The 13,396-nt window shown below is 39.9% G+C and overlaps 1 protein-coding gene across 3 annotated transcripts in view; it reads left to right on the forward strand.

The window, feature by feature from the left end:
- The window catches only part of LOC141497989 (sulfotransferase 1C4-like), a 72,924-nt gene that overhangs the window by 54,426 nt on the left and 5,102 nt on the right, over positions 1 to 13,396 (forward strand). For all 3 annotated transcript variants that reach the window (XM_074200895.1, XM_074200903.1, XM_074200910.1), the window contains 3 exons: positions 4,348 to 4,562; positions 10,954 to 11,080; positions 12,735 to 12,829. In XM_074200895.1, coding sequence (XP_074056996.1) covers positions 4,348 to 4,562; positions 10,954 to 11,080; positions 12,735 to 12,829 — 437 coding nt within the window. The remainder of the gene's footprint in view (positions 1 to 4,347; positions 4,563 to 10,953; positions 11,081 to 12,734; positions 12,830 to 13,396) is intronic.

Below are 13,396 nucleotides of genomic sequence, written 5' to 3' on the forward strand. Positions count from 1 at the left end.
TGGATGAGCTAGAATTGAGTTGAATTCTAGGCTACCTACCTCCAGATTAGTCCCTTCCTTCTGCCAGAGCTTTGGGAGGAGTTAGAAACCAAGATTCTAAGTTATTACTCATTCCCAGGGATCTGTAACTCTGCTTTGAATGCAGTGCCTTTTGGTCTCCCAACCTCATTGTTCCTTTCTTTTGGGATTCCCTGGTTTTGGTGCCTCCTTTTGGAGTGCTTTTCCACAATGCCAGAGTTTGATGAGGAAAGGTATGCAAGATGATGGAAAAAGAAAGAGAAGAATCTTCTCCATGCATATGGAAGAGATATGAAGATAAGTGTTCCAGTATTCTGGGATTTTCTGGAGGCATCATGCAAACAAAATATAGATAGGATTAATTGGAGACAGTCTCTGAGGGAAAGTTTTAGCATGAAAGGGAATTGGAAAAGGCTTCTTGCAGAAGCTGAGATTTTGCTGGGACCTGATAGAATTCAGGGAAGCTACTAGGTGGAGATTAGGAGTGAGAGATTCAAACATAGGAGACCTACAGGGAAAAGAACAATGCATGGAGTCAGAAGATGGAATGTCTTATATGAGGAGTATGGAGACCATTGAATTGCAGAGTAGTGTGGGAAAGGGAAGTAAAGTAAGAAGGCTGGAAAGATAGGGAGATGGAGAAAGTAGGCAATGAAAGCTTTCAAAGTCAACCTGTGATGTCTCTGTTACCTCTGCTTCAAACTTGCTAAGGATAAAAAACCCCCTTCATTTTATGCAGTCTCTGGGTCTATCTTATGGAGGACCAAGTTGATTTTTTCAAAAAGCCCAAAAACATTACTTTTAGAAAAAAAAATCTTTTTTTTTTTTTTTAGGTTTTTGTAAGGCAAACGGGGTTAAGTGGCTTGCCCAAGGCCACACAGCTAGGTAATTAAGTGTCTGAGACCGGAGGATTTGAACCCTGTACTCCTGACTCCAGGGCCTGTGCTTTATCCACTGTGCCACCTAGCTGCCCCTAGAAAAAAAAATCTAATGATATGATGTGAGCTTCACTATGTGTCATTGCTGGGCTAACAGCCTCCTAAATGGTTTCAAATCTCTCCCCACCCTAATCTGTCCTCTACTGTCAAATTTATTTTCCCACATCTCCCACTCAGTAAACTCACCACTGGCTCCCTATTAATTATGGATTTGAAGACACCCAACTCTATTGGAAATTTAAAGTCCCCTTCCTTCTGTCTTCTCATTCACTTCTCCTCCAGACAAACTGGCTGTTCTTCACACACACACATCCTCCTTATCAACTCTGAACCCCTAGTTTATTGTTCATCTGTCTAGTCTGTCCTAAATATACAAGATCAGGAGTGTTACTTTTAATATATGTTGAAATCTGGGCAAAAGACTTTCTTCATCTACTTAGGGTTTTTTTTTGTGTATATGGACAAGCCAAATTCCCTTGATCCCTGCAATCTTCTAAGGCTTAACACAATTAAAATATTATCTGCAGCCAAGCATCTGGAGAACCTCAACATCCACAAAAGAACCCTTCTTTGAACAGAACTCTGCTCTGATCTCTTCCATCATAGTAGCAAAAAAGCTCTGGCAAGTTTACATCTCCTTCTTTCATGCCTCAATGTTAATTTGTTTTTTAATATTCTAATTTTTCAAATTACATGTAAATTTTTTTTTAAATTTTCAGTTCCAAATTCTCTCCCTACTTCTCTCCCTTCTTCCCTCATTGAGAAGGCAAACAATTTGATATAGGTTATACATGTGTAGTCATGCAAAACATATTGCTACATTAGTCATGTTGTGAAAAAAACAGACCAAAAAAACTAAGAAAAATAAAGTTAAAAGCCAACGTATAATAATAGAGAATAATTGAGTAGGATTTTTTTCTATTGTTATTTGTTCCTAGTAATCTTGAATGAAGTTAATATGTGGATGCAAATCATTTGGTTGTAGAAAGGGCCTTTGGGTCAGGGTTATGTTCTGCTGAATCAAATGTTTTTTGATAACCAAACAAGAAGCATAACGGGATTCCATATTCTTTGCCTTGTTCCTTTAATTGTGAGATGCTAAAGATGTGACCATTGTTGAATATGAATTAGAAAAGCCTATTTACTCCTTGCTAGTACTTCCATCAAGGATAGCCTAGATATATCTATGGATGAGTCTCATAAAGATTTTGTACAGATGGGAGAATATATATATATATATATATATATATATATATATATATATATATATATATATATATATGTTGGTAATTAAGCCATTTTTTAGTAATTAAGTGGATATAGTTCTGGCCTGAAATGAAGAGGATCTCAGTTCAAACCTAACCTCAGTTACTTATTAACTTTGTGACCCTGACTTATTAGCTTTGTGACACTTAATCTCTTTCTTGTCTCAGTTTCCTCAACTATAAAAAGGAGATAATAACAGTACCTATCTCTTAGGGTTCTTGTGAGGATCAAATGAAATCATATTTGGAAAGTTCTTAGTGCAGTGCCTAAAACATGGTAAATGTTACAGAAATATTTATTTTCAGGGCAGCTAGGTAGTGCAGTGGATAGAAATATTTCTTTTCCTTCCCTTCACTATTAATAAGATCTAAGTTCTTTCCCATGTCTTTGACATCCTCCCTTCATTGAGACATCTTGTATATCAATCTCTCTATGCCCTCACAATTGTGGCCCCTCTACCCTAGATCTCTGTATATACTTGACCCAATCCAACTGGCTTTTTTCATATTTGTTCTTCTTAATTCATTTCTACCTCTCCTATAGGTATGTTTGGAATTCTTATGTTAAAATCCATATGTGGTGGTTCCACTGTCCTTGGTGAAGGATCAACCTTGTTAGTGCAGTAAATAGAACATTGGGTCTGGAGCCAGGAAGACTCATATTTCCAAGTTCAAATCCAATCTCAGACACTTAGCAGCTATGTGACCCACGGCAAATCCCTTAACTCTCTTTGTCTCAGTTTCCTCATCTGTAAAATGAACTAGAGAAGGAAATGGCAAACCACTGCAGTGTCTTTGCCATACCCCAAATGCAATCACAATGAGTCAGATAAGACTGAAAACAACAATAAAATAATGAGTTTTCGCAAATCTTTTCCATTTTTCTTCTTTGTCGTTCTTCCACACCTCTTGAATGTCTGTAAGAACACTTGTTGACTCTTGATAAACTTCTCTTCTAAGTAGTTTTACTCTTTCCTGTTTCTCTCAGCTTTATGAGATGATCTTGCAATCATCCACCATCCTTCTTCATACTGTTAAAGAAAAACTAATACTGTACGGTATGTTTATGCACTAGTCTGCCAGAAACAATTTTAATTTACAATTAATCTGATTAGATTATTTAATTTAAAATTAATCTAACTCCAAGTTATTTCTGATTTAGAGAAAGAAATGTCCAAATGGCAATGTTACCTTATTCCCTCCAATTATCTTTGTGCCAAGAAAGTTTTAGGCAACATTTATAGGAATCCAAGAAAGAAAATTAAGATATTTAACTATTGACATTTCTAATAGTTAATCATAGCTCTATCCCCTTCCTCCCAGACCACTCATTTCCAAGAATCAATTTGTTTCTTCTGACAAATTCATTACAGAGAATCCTGTTTATGTTACTTATTGCATGGAAAAGGATACTGTAAATGAAGATGACCTTAGTTTAATTCCTTCTGGGATCAAAGGGAAGATGATGGATCCTATCTTATCAGGTGAAGGTAGGGAATTACCAAGTGGGCCTTTTTAAGGTGTTAAATCGTTTTTCAGTTCTGTCAACTCTCCATGACTCTATTTAGGATTTTCTTGGCAAAGATATTGGAGTGATTTAACATTTCTTCTCCAGCTCATTTTATAAATGAGTAAACTGAGGCAAAGAGAATTAAGTGACTTGCCCAGGGTCACACAGCTAATAAATATCTGAGACCAAATCTGAACTCATGAATGTGAGTCTTCCTATCTCCAAGATCAGTGTTGTATCCACTAGGGTACCACACCAAAGATACTCTTTGTTAAATTTTTGTTCTTCACTTAATGAAAAACCCATTTTCTTAAGTCTTGACTTGAAGCACCAATGTTTTTTGGACATCACAGGTCCAAATGGGACACTGGGTCAGGACCCTGGACAGCCAAGGAACAACAAATAACCTTGGAGTAAAGAACCTGAAGATGGAAGAAATTAGGATATGTGGACAGTCGAGTTTACATCCATTAGAATTAATTATACTTGAGGAACAAGATGTGAAGACAGCGGTTACTAACACTTGGGGAATGAAAAATGGGGAGTTGTAATATCTATCTCCATATGCCTCCCCACCCTTAGCTTCAAAACCACTACCCTTTCCTTTCTCTTCCAGGTACAACCTGGATGCAGCAAATCCTGAGCCTCCTCTACAACAAAGAGGACCTCCAGCATATACAGAACATACCTACCTGGGTTCGGGTCCCCTGGATCGAGCAGATCTATTTTTTTGAATATTTGGCCCAGAGGAAGACATCCAAACCACGCTTCTTCACCACTCACCTCCTTCCCAAATTTATGATCCATAACCTGAAGAACTCCAAGGCTCGAGTAAGTGAGATTAGATCCAGAGACTTTCTTTATCTTTTTGTATTTCTCTGAGAAAAAAAACAACTGCAAAACTGGTAGGTAAGAGGCTGAAAGAGGAAAGAAATAAAGCAGGGAAAAAGAAAAACAAATCCTATGCAATAGAGACCTGCAGTTTCATGTACAATCCACTTTTTCTGTGCTGTTGTCTATGAGGAAAGGCCCTTTTATTTGGTGTTTATTAAGTTCAGAATAAATTACAAATTTAATATATATATAGAAAATATAATCACATATAATGCGTACATACAAAATATAAATACACACACACACATATATAGTGTTATGTACATGTAATGGATGCAGAGGTGAATATTAAATAATATATGCATGTAAGATACACAAATATATATGGAGAGTCAGGGAGCTAATACAGCCTCCTCAGATCCAGGATGCTGAGGTCCTGAGTTCAATTCAGAACCAAATTCTTGGGTCTTGTTTTTTATGTGTATGTGAAAAATGGGAGCTTCCAGTCAGTGCATTAGGAAACCAAACATATAAGAGGAATATGACCAGCTGGTTGGGTTGATAAGCAGCAGCATGGTAGGATGAATGACATAATGGATTTGGAGTCAGGAAAACCTTTCTTCAAAAGGCATATTTGACACTTAGCTACTGTGTGACCTTGGATAAGTCACTTAACTTTTCTATCCCTCTATTTTTCCACCTGTAAAATGAGAGGTTGGTACTCAGTGACCCCTCCAATCCCCTTCTAACTCTGAAATTGTGATTTTTTGGTAGGCTAAAGAGGGTCAGGAGCTGATTTACAGGACCAAAGTCAGCCATCAGCAGAAGAGAGGGGAATGACTAGTAGTATACCTTGCAGAAATGCAACATTCCCCATACCAAAAAAGAAGCTTCAGTACCCACACTCCTATCTATTTAGGGTCCTAGTCTTTGGTGTAAATCATCTCTCCTACCTTTAGGAATCAATATTAGGAAAACATTTTCAAAATGGAGGAATATCACATGTAGGTTTAAGATCTGCTGCTTGTTAAACCCACACTATCTCAATCTAGTCAAGATACAACTTCTTGGTTCAGCTCTTGTTTGACCTTTTTTCTCAAGACCAGTGACATCAGGAAGATGATTGGATTTAAGTCACCAGCCTCACTTTCTCCTCTGGAGCTATCTGGGTCCAGTGGTAAGATATAGTCTAACTGGAGATGGCCTTGTATGCAGTGGGATACCTTGGTCTTTTTAAAGCTAAAGTCTTTAATCACTTAATCATTCAGTGATTAAGGCTAGTAAGAAATGGGGCAAAAAAAAAAAAAAGACTTCTTTACCTTAGTTAAAAAAAAATCAGTTTGAGGTCTGAGAGGAAGACCCTTAGGATTTGAGGCCAAAATAGAAATAATTGCTATTTATACTCACTCTGAACCATCAAAAACTAAGCAATGATCAAGTGGCTTGGGCTGGACTTCTTATTGGTCAGTCAGTGAGAGCTGGAATGAGTTGACATGGAGTGATTAAGGTATGTTTTTTTTTTAAATGTTAGAATAAATAAGTGAGGGAAAAAAGAAATCTAGCCTGTAAACTCCAACATATCTTGCAAGGCTTCAGTGATCAAAAGTTATATTCCTTTAGGCAGAGCAACCTCAGGCAGGGATATGATACCCCATATGGACAGAAGGAGAGATAGAAAGGTGATGGATGGATGGATGGATAGATGGATGGATGGATAGGTGGATAGATGTTGGTTCAGTTAGTGTTATGGAAAGAACTCATAACACCTGAGTTCAAATGCCCCCTCTGATACTTATGCTCTTGGATGAGTCTCTTAGCCTCTGCCTCCATTTCTCAGTTTGTAAAATGAAGAGTTTAGTCTCTCAAGTCTTATCCAGGCCTAGATGTAGGATTCTTTGAAAATATTGTGCTTCAGGGGTGGCTAGGTGGCGTAATGGATAAAGCACTGGCCCTGAAGTCAGGAGTCCCTGGGTTCAAATCTGGTCTCAGACACTTAATAATTACCTAGCCGTGTGGCCTTGGGCAAGCCACTTAACCCCATTTGCCTTGGAAAAAAAAAACTAAAAAAAATATATTGTGCTTCAGATCAGAATTTCGAGAGTAGCACAGTGCTCAGAGAAAGTCTTCTCTTACCTCTGGCCTTTACCCATCTCCTTAAATCTTTCTAAAGCACAGGTTTGACCAGGTTACTCCCCTACTCAATAGCTCCTTACTGTCTTCAGGAACAAATATAAAATTCTCTGTTTGACTTTATTTTTTTTTTAGGGTTTTTTTTTTTGCAAGGCAAATGGGGTTAAGTGGCTTGCCCAAGGGTCTGTTTGACTTTAAAAGTGCCTTCATTATGGTCTCTTGCTACCCATCTTGACTTTTTATACTTTATCCTCCTCCCAGAAATCTACAATCCAACTCCATTAGTCTCCTTACTATCATGAATCTCTTCTTTTCACTGGCTATCACCCAAGACTGGAATACTCTGCCTCCTGGTTTCCTTCAAACTTGGCTCAATTAATCAATAACCATCCATTAAATATCTAGTATGTGCTATAAGCTCTGGGGATCCAAAAAGAGGCAAAAGACAGTCCCAAACCCACAGAGAACTTATAATCTAATGGAGAAAACAACATGCAAACAAATCTATACAAATAAGCTATATTTAAATAAAGATAAAGAGGAAATAATTATGAAGAAGGCATTGGGATTAAGAGGGATTGGGAATCATTTGGGGCAGCTAGGTGGCACAGTGGATAAAGCACTAGCCCTGGAGTCAGGAGTATCTGGGTTCAAATCCAGCCTCAGACACTTAATAATACCTAGTTGTGTGGCCTTGGACAAGTCACTTAACCCCACTGCCTTGCAAAAACTTGAAAAAAAAAGAGGGATTGGGAAGATTTACTCTAGGAGGTGCGCTTTTGGTAAGGAATTAAAGGAAGCCAAGGTAGTAGTTAGAGAAGAGGAAGGAGAGTTTCTTGGGCTTGGAGGACAGTCAGAGAGCATACCCAGAGCTGAGAGATGGAGTGTCCTCTTTGTGCATTAGCCAAAAAGCCAGTGTTACTGAAAGGAAAAGTATATAGAAAGGTATAAAAAGCTTTGAGAATATTGGAAAGGTTAAAAAGGGACTGGAACTGAATGTTAAACAGAGCTTTGTGTATTTTATTTTGTAGGCAGTTTGTGGGTAGGGAAGTGTTTTGATGGAATCCATAATTTAGGAAAATCACTTCGCTGTCTGAATGGATTAATTGGAATTGAAAGAGAATGAAGACAGTCAGACCCACCAGCAGCTCCTGCAGTAGTCTGAGTGTGAGGAGGTGAGAAATTGCACCAGGATTTAGGTGTCAGAGGAGAAAAGGAGGTGAATTCGAGAAATATTGCAAAATTGAGATCAATAGGCCTTTGCAACTGCTTGCATGTACAAGGTGAGAGAGAATGACAAATACAGGATGATTTCTAGGTTACATATCTAAAGGGTGGGAGGACAGTACTGGGGGTGAAGGAGGATTGGGGTGGGGAAGAGAAATGAATTCTGCTTTGGACATACTGTGTTCAAGATGTGGAGAAAATATCCAATTAGAGCTGTCAGAAAGGCAGTTAAAAATGGAAGGTTACAATTCAGCAGTGAGATTGGGGTAGGAAAGATAGATTTGAGAAATATCATCATATAGTAACTAAATCTATAGGAGCAGATGAGATTCCCAAGTGAAGTAGTATAATGGGAGAAGACAAGAGGGCCCAGGACCTCTTTGAGAAAATGACCTGGAAGAATATCCAGCAAAGGAGATAGAAAGTTGTTGCGATAAAATTAGCCTATCAAGAGATGAAACTGTACTGCTGAAGGGCCTCAGTGATATGAAAACTGAATCTAAAAAGTCAATGACTCCCATTGATGACCAAACCTCTGGTCTAACTACGGCTCACTAACACTGGGCTCACATTGGGGAGGGTGAGAATGGTGTCGTTTCACAAAGGCCCCTCACTTGAATCAGTCTTATGTAAGAGTCATGATGTCATTTTCCTGATGTCATTGTCTTCTTTGATTTAGAAGTAAAATTATTATCATTGTTGTTGTTATCATTATTAGATAGATGGGAGAACCAGGAGAGAGGGGTATACAGGGGTGGCTAGGTGGCACAGTGGAGAGAGCACTGGTCCTGGAGTCAGAAGTACCTGAGTTCAAATCTGATGTCAAAAGCTTCAGAGAGGTCAAGGAGAATGAAGATTCAGAAAAGAGCATTAAATTTGTGAACTAAGAGATCATAGTAAGTTCAGAGAGAGAGGCTCCAGGGCAATGGTGACTTGGAATCCAGATTGCAATAGTTGATTAAGAAAACTCAAATCCCCCTGTCTTCAGGGAGCCTTCTCGGTCCCATCTTTTAAGCCCTGCCCCTCCCAAGTACCTTCCCTCAGAAAGGATCTCAAATTTGCCCTGTATACATCTTTTTTTGTTTTTTTTGGTAAGGCAGTGGGGTTAAGTGGCTTGCCCAAGGCCACACAGCTAGGTAATTATTAAGTGTCTGAGACCGGATTTGAACCCAGGTACTCCTGACTCCAGGGCCGGTGCTCTATCCACTGCACCACCTAGCCACGCCCCCCCCCCCCAAGACATCTTGAGGGCAGGGATTGTCTTCTACCTATTTTTGTATCCCCAGCACTTAGCACCATAGTTGATACATAGGAAATGCTTAATAAATGTTTATTGACTGTATTTGTCAAAATGAATTGTTGACTTGAAATTTGTAAATGATCCATTCATTCAATAAAGCAACGAATAGTCTAAAGTCCTGTATTAGGTGCTGGAAATATGGAGATGACAATGATAAGCTGTTAAGGGGATTTCAATGATCAAAAGCAATTTAGTAAAACTTCTACTCGGCAATGGAAGCAGCTTGGGCCACCATAGTGGATGGAGTGCTGGGCCTGGAGTCAGGAAGACTCCTCTTTCTGAGTCCAAATCTGCCCTCAGATACTTGCTAGCTGTGACTCTGGGTAAGTCACTTAACCCTGTTTATCTCAGTTTCCTCATCTGTAAAATGAATTGAAGAAGGAAATGGAAAACCACTCCAGTATCTCTTCCAAGAAACCCCAAGTGGGGTCATGACAAGTTAAACACAATTGAAAAATGACTGAACAACGAACAACTACTCAGTAGCAATTACAAGAAAAAGCATGCCATTGCCATTTGTAATGAATTGGCACTAATGTTATTAATACTAAGTCTGATTCTTATGTAATCTTGGGAAAGTAATTGAGCTTCCTCAGGCCTAATTTCCCTTGCTTCAAAATGAAGAGTTCGAGAAAAAAAAGTTCTGGACATGGTGGCAGAAGACTTGGGGCCTAACATGAGCTCTGCTACTTACTGCTGATAAGTCTTAAGTAATAAAGCTTATTACTGATAAGTCACTTCCTAACCCTGTCACCTGGGGCACTGGTCATAAGGTGTACCCGGGCCAACAGCAGGAAGGGGGCCAAATTTGGTTGTAAAGGAATGGAAATAGCTCAGACTTCAGAACACAGGCATGAATTTGGAGACAAAGACCCCAGGACACAGTTCCCATGGGACAGAGAACTCAGGACTCCCTGGGGGAAGCCGCTGATGCAGGAGGAAGTAGCATGGGAAGCTCATCTTGGTAATACCACTGTTGGAAGGATTTGGAGTCTCGGAGAGCATCCAGTAGTTTCCTATTTTTATAAAGAATTATTTTTAGTACGTACTAGATTCTATTGTTTCTGCGTGCCAAAGTAGTGATTTCAGCACCCTGCCCAGAAACAAAGCCTCAGCTGACCCATTCTAGTTACAACTCTATTCCTTCCCTAGAATTACTTTTTTTTGCAAGGCAGTGGGATTAAGTGACTTGCCCAAGGTCACACAGCTAGGTAATCATTAAGTGTCTGAGGTCAAATTTGAACTCAGGTCCTCCTGCCTCCAGGGTCAGTGTTTTATCCACTATACCACTTAGCTGCCCCTCTAGAATTATTTCTTTAAAATAAAGAAGGTGAACTATATGAGTCCTAAAGTGTCTTCTAACTTTTCCTTTTCCTTTGATCCTATCAATAAGATTCATTTGGCTTAATTCATCTTGAATTCTGTATTCTGTATGAGTAGAGCAAGAGAGTTAGAAAAGGGAGGACAGGGGGTGGCTAGGTGGTGCAGTGGATAAAGTATCGGCCCTGGAGTCAGGAGGACCTGGGTTCAAATCATAATTACTTAGCTGTGTGGCCTTGAGCCACTTAACTCCATTTGCTTTGCAAAAATATAAAAAAAATGGGGGGAAGTGAGGGGGTTGGGGGGAGTTAGGAGCGGACTCCCTAAGGAACATTATTAGGCAGCAATTCCTGAAACTTCCCCCAGAAACTCAGGGTTGTTCTACTCCTTCTTCATTTGGTTTCTCCTTAGGTGATATACATGGCCCGGAACCCAAAGGATGTCCTGGTTTCCTACTATCATTTCCACAAGTTTGCCACTTTTCTGCCAAAAGCCACCTCCTTTGAAGACTTCTTTGAGCAGTTCCTGGAGGGCAAAGGTTATTATCTGGAAACTTGGGGTGGTGTGGACAGAACTGATAAGGAGGAAAACCTAGCTGGGCTGTGAAATCCATTTTAAAAGCAGTTCCATTTCTTATGTCAAGTTAATCTGTTTAATTTTAATTTTCAATTTCAGATTCTCTTCTTTCCCTACCCCTTGAGAAAGCAAGAAATATGATAGCCATTAGACAAGAAATATGATGTCCTTTATAGATATGAAGTCATGCAAAAATTATTTCCAATTGTCTGGTCTAATAGCTAATCTCACTAATCAGAGCTGTCCAAAAGGAAAATGGGATTGTTCTGGTATTGAGGACTTCATCCTCCCAGTGGAAGCAAATTCTCCATCACTAGAAGACATCAAGCAGAGCCTTGATTTAGAAAGGTCTCCTCATTCTATTCTAGGACCCTGTGAGAACTCTCCTCTCTGAGATTCTGTGATTTCTTCAGTGGCAAGATTAACTTTCTGGTTGGGAGGGGTGTTTAAGACTGTGAATCGAGGGAGATAGAGTTGTTTTGTGATAGATTCCTTGGTCAAGGGATTCCCGCTCCTTCCCAAGGCACCCATGACATCGATGGTACGGGAGCAGCATAATGGTTGGAAGGGGAGAGGGAGGGAGGATTCCAAGCTACTTCCAACTCTGCCCTTCCTTATGTGGCCTGTTTGACATAGGGGAAGATGGCAGACTTTGGTCTAAGAGGATGGTATCAAAATCAAATAGAAATGGGGCCACCAAACCACGCATAAGGATCCTTATCCATATTGATGCAGTTTCAAAATATAATGTGTTCTGTGTTTTGTTCTTATCTGTTTTATTAAAAAATTTTTCAATAGATTTAAATCTGTTCAGACTACACTGGGAGTGCTATACACCATGTGATAAACCTCTGGTCTAAGATAACATTAGTGGGCCAATCAAATGAGATAAGACTGAGGGACGTGAGCAAAGCCACAGATAAAATCACCAAAGGGCATGAAGAAACCCGTCTTGTTCACTATCCCTTCTAGAGATCACCATTCAGAGGGGACCTCAGTAGTTCTCTGGTTGGCACATTTCAGAGAAGGTGGCAGCTGGGTGACCTTGGACAAACCACTTACTCTCTGTTTACCACAGTTTTCTCATCTGTAAATGGGAGATACCTTTTTTTTTTTTAGGTTTTTGCAAGGCAAATGGGGTTAAGTGGCTTGCTCAAGGTCACACAGCTAGGTAATTATTAAGTGTCTGAGACCGGATTTGAACCCAGGTACTCCTGACTCCAAGGCCAGTGCTTTATCCACTGCACCACCTAGCCGCCCCCTGGGGGATACCTTTTAAGGCTGCTGTTGGGATTAAATGAGATAATTTTTGTAAAACAGTTGGCATAGTTCTTGCCACATATAAACTTTCTTCTGCTCTCTGCTATTCATTTTATAGATGAGACCCAGTGGTTAAGTGATTTCCCCTAGGTCACAGATGGCAAATAACATGGATTCTGCCTTATGTCCTTCTGACATCAGAGTCAGGGTAATTTCCCAGCCGGCTCCTTCCATCTTATCTCATTATCAACAAATCTGGCAGACCCCAACAGTGCCAAGCCACTAGGAAGTTTTCTAAGGTTGTGGGGCTTGGGTTGGGAGCCTGCTCTTGACCTTCTCTCCCTTCTCTCTTCCAGTGTGTTTTGGTTCCTGGTTTAACCATATAAAGGAGTGGCTAAGTGTCCAGCAAGAACTCGATTTCTTTCTCATCACTTATGAAGACCTGTCCCAGGTAGACCAGCATTTCTGCATCGTCTTTCTCTTTGCTTAACCCCTTAGTGCTGGATCCCATCACCCCTTCATCCACATATGCTCAGGGGCTGAGGCTAATCCTGGCTTTGGTGATGCCACAGTTAGAGATGAGAGATGCCCAAGGTACCTGACTTTGGACCTTCAGCTTTTCCTTGAGTGAGAGCCATCCATGCTAGCCCACCAACTCCTCCAGGATCTTCCCAGATCCTCAGAACTTCTAGAGAAACAAGTGGTTCTGGGATGCCAGAGAATAAAGTTAACAGGATCATGTACCCATAGACATGCCCGCACACTGAGAGATATGCACACATAATCACATGTACACATTGTCCCAAACACAGGTAAACACAAACATAGAAAGTATTGAAAGCACACAACTTTCAAACGCACACACATACACATGCAATAATATACACGTCACATCCTTAAAACATACTTCTCCCTACACATTCTAACAAACTCGATCCACATAATCCCAAAAGCATACACATTGGTACAAACACAGAGACCCCTATACTTACATATTTCACAAGCACACACTCACACA

Source organism: Macrotis lagotis, chromosome 1, assembly GCF_037893015.1.
Source record: "Macrotis lagotis isolate mMagLag1 chromosome 1, bilby.v1.9.chrom.fasta, whole genome shotgun sequence".
NCBI classification, from domain to species: Eukaryota; Metazoa; Chordata; class Mammalia; order Peramelemorphia; family Peramelidae; genus Macrotis; species Macrotis lagotis.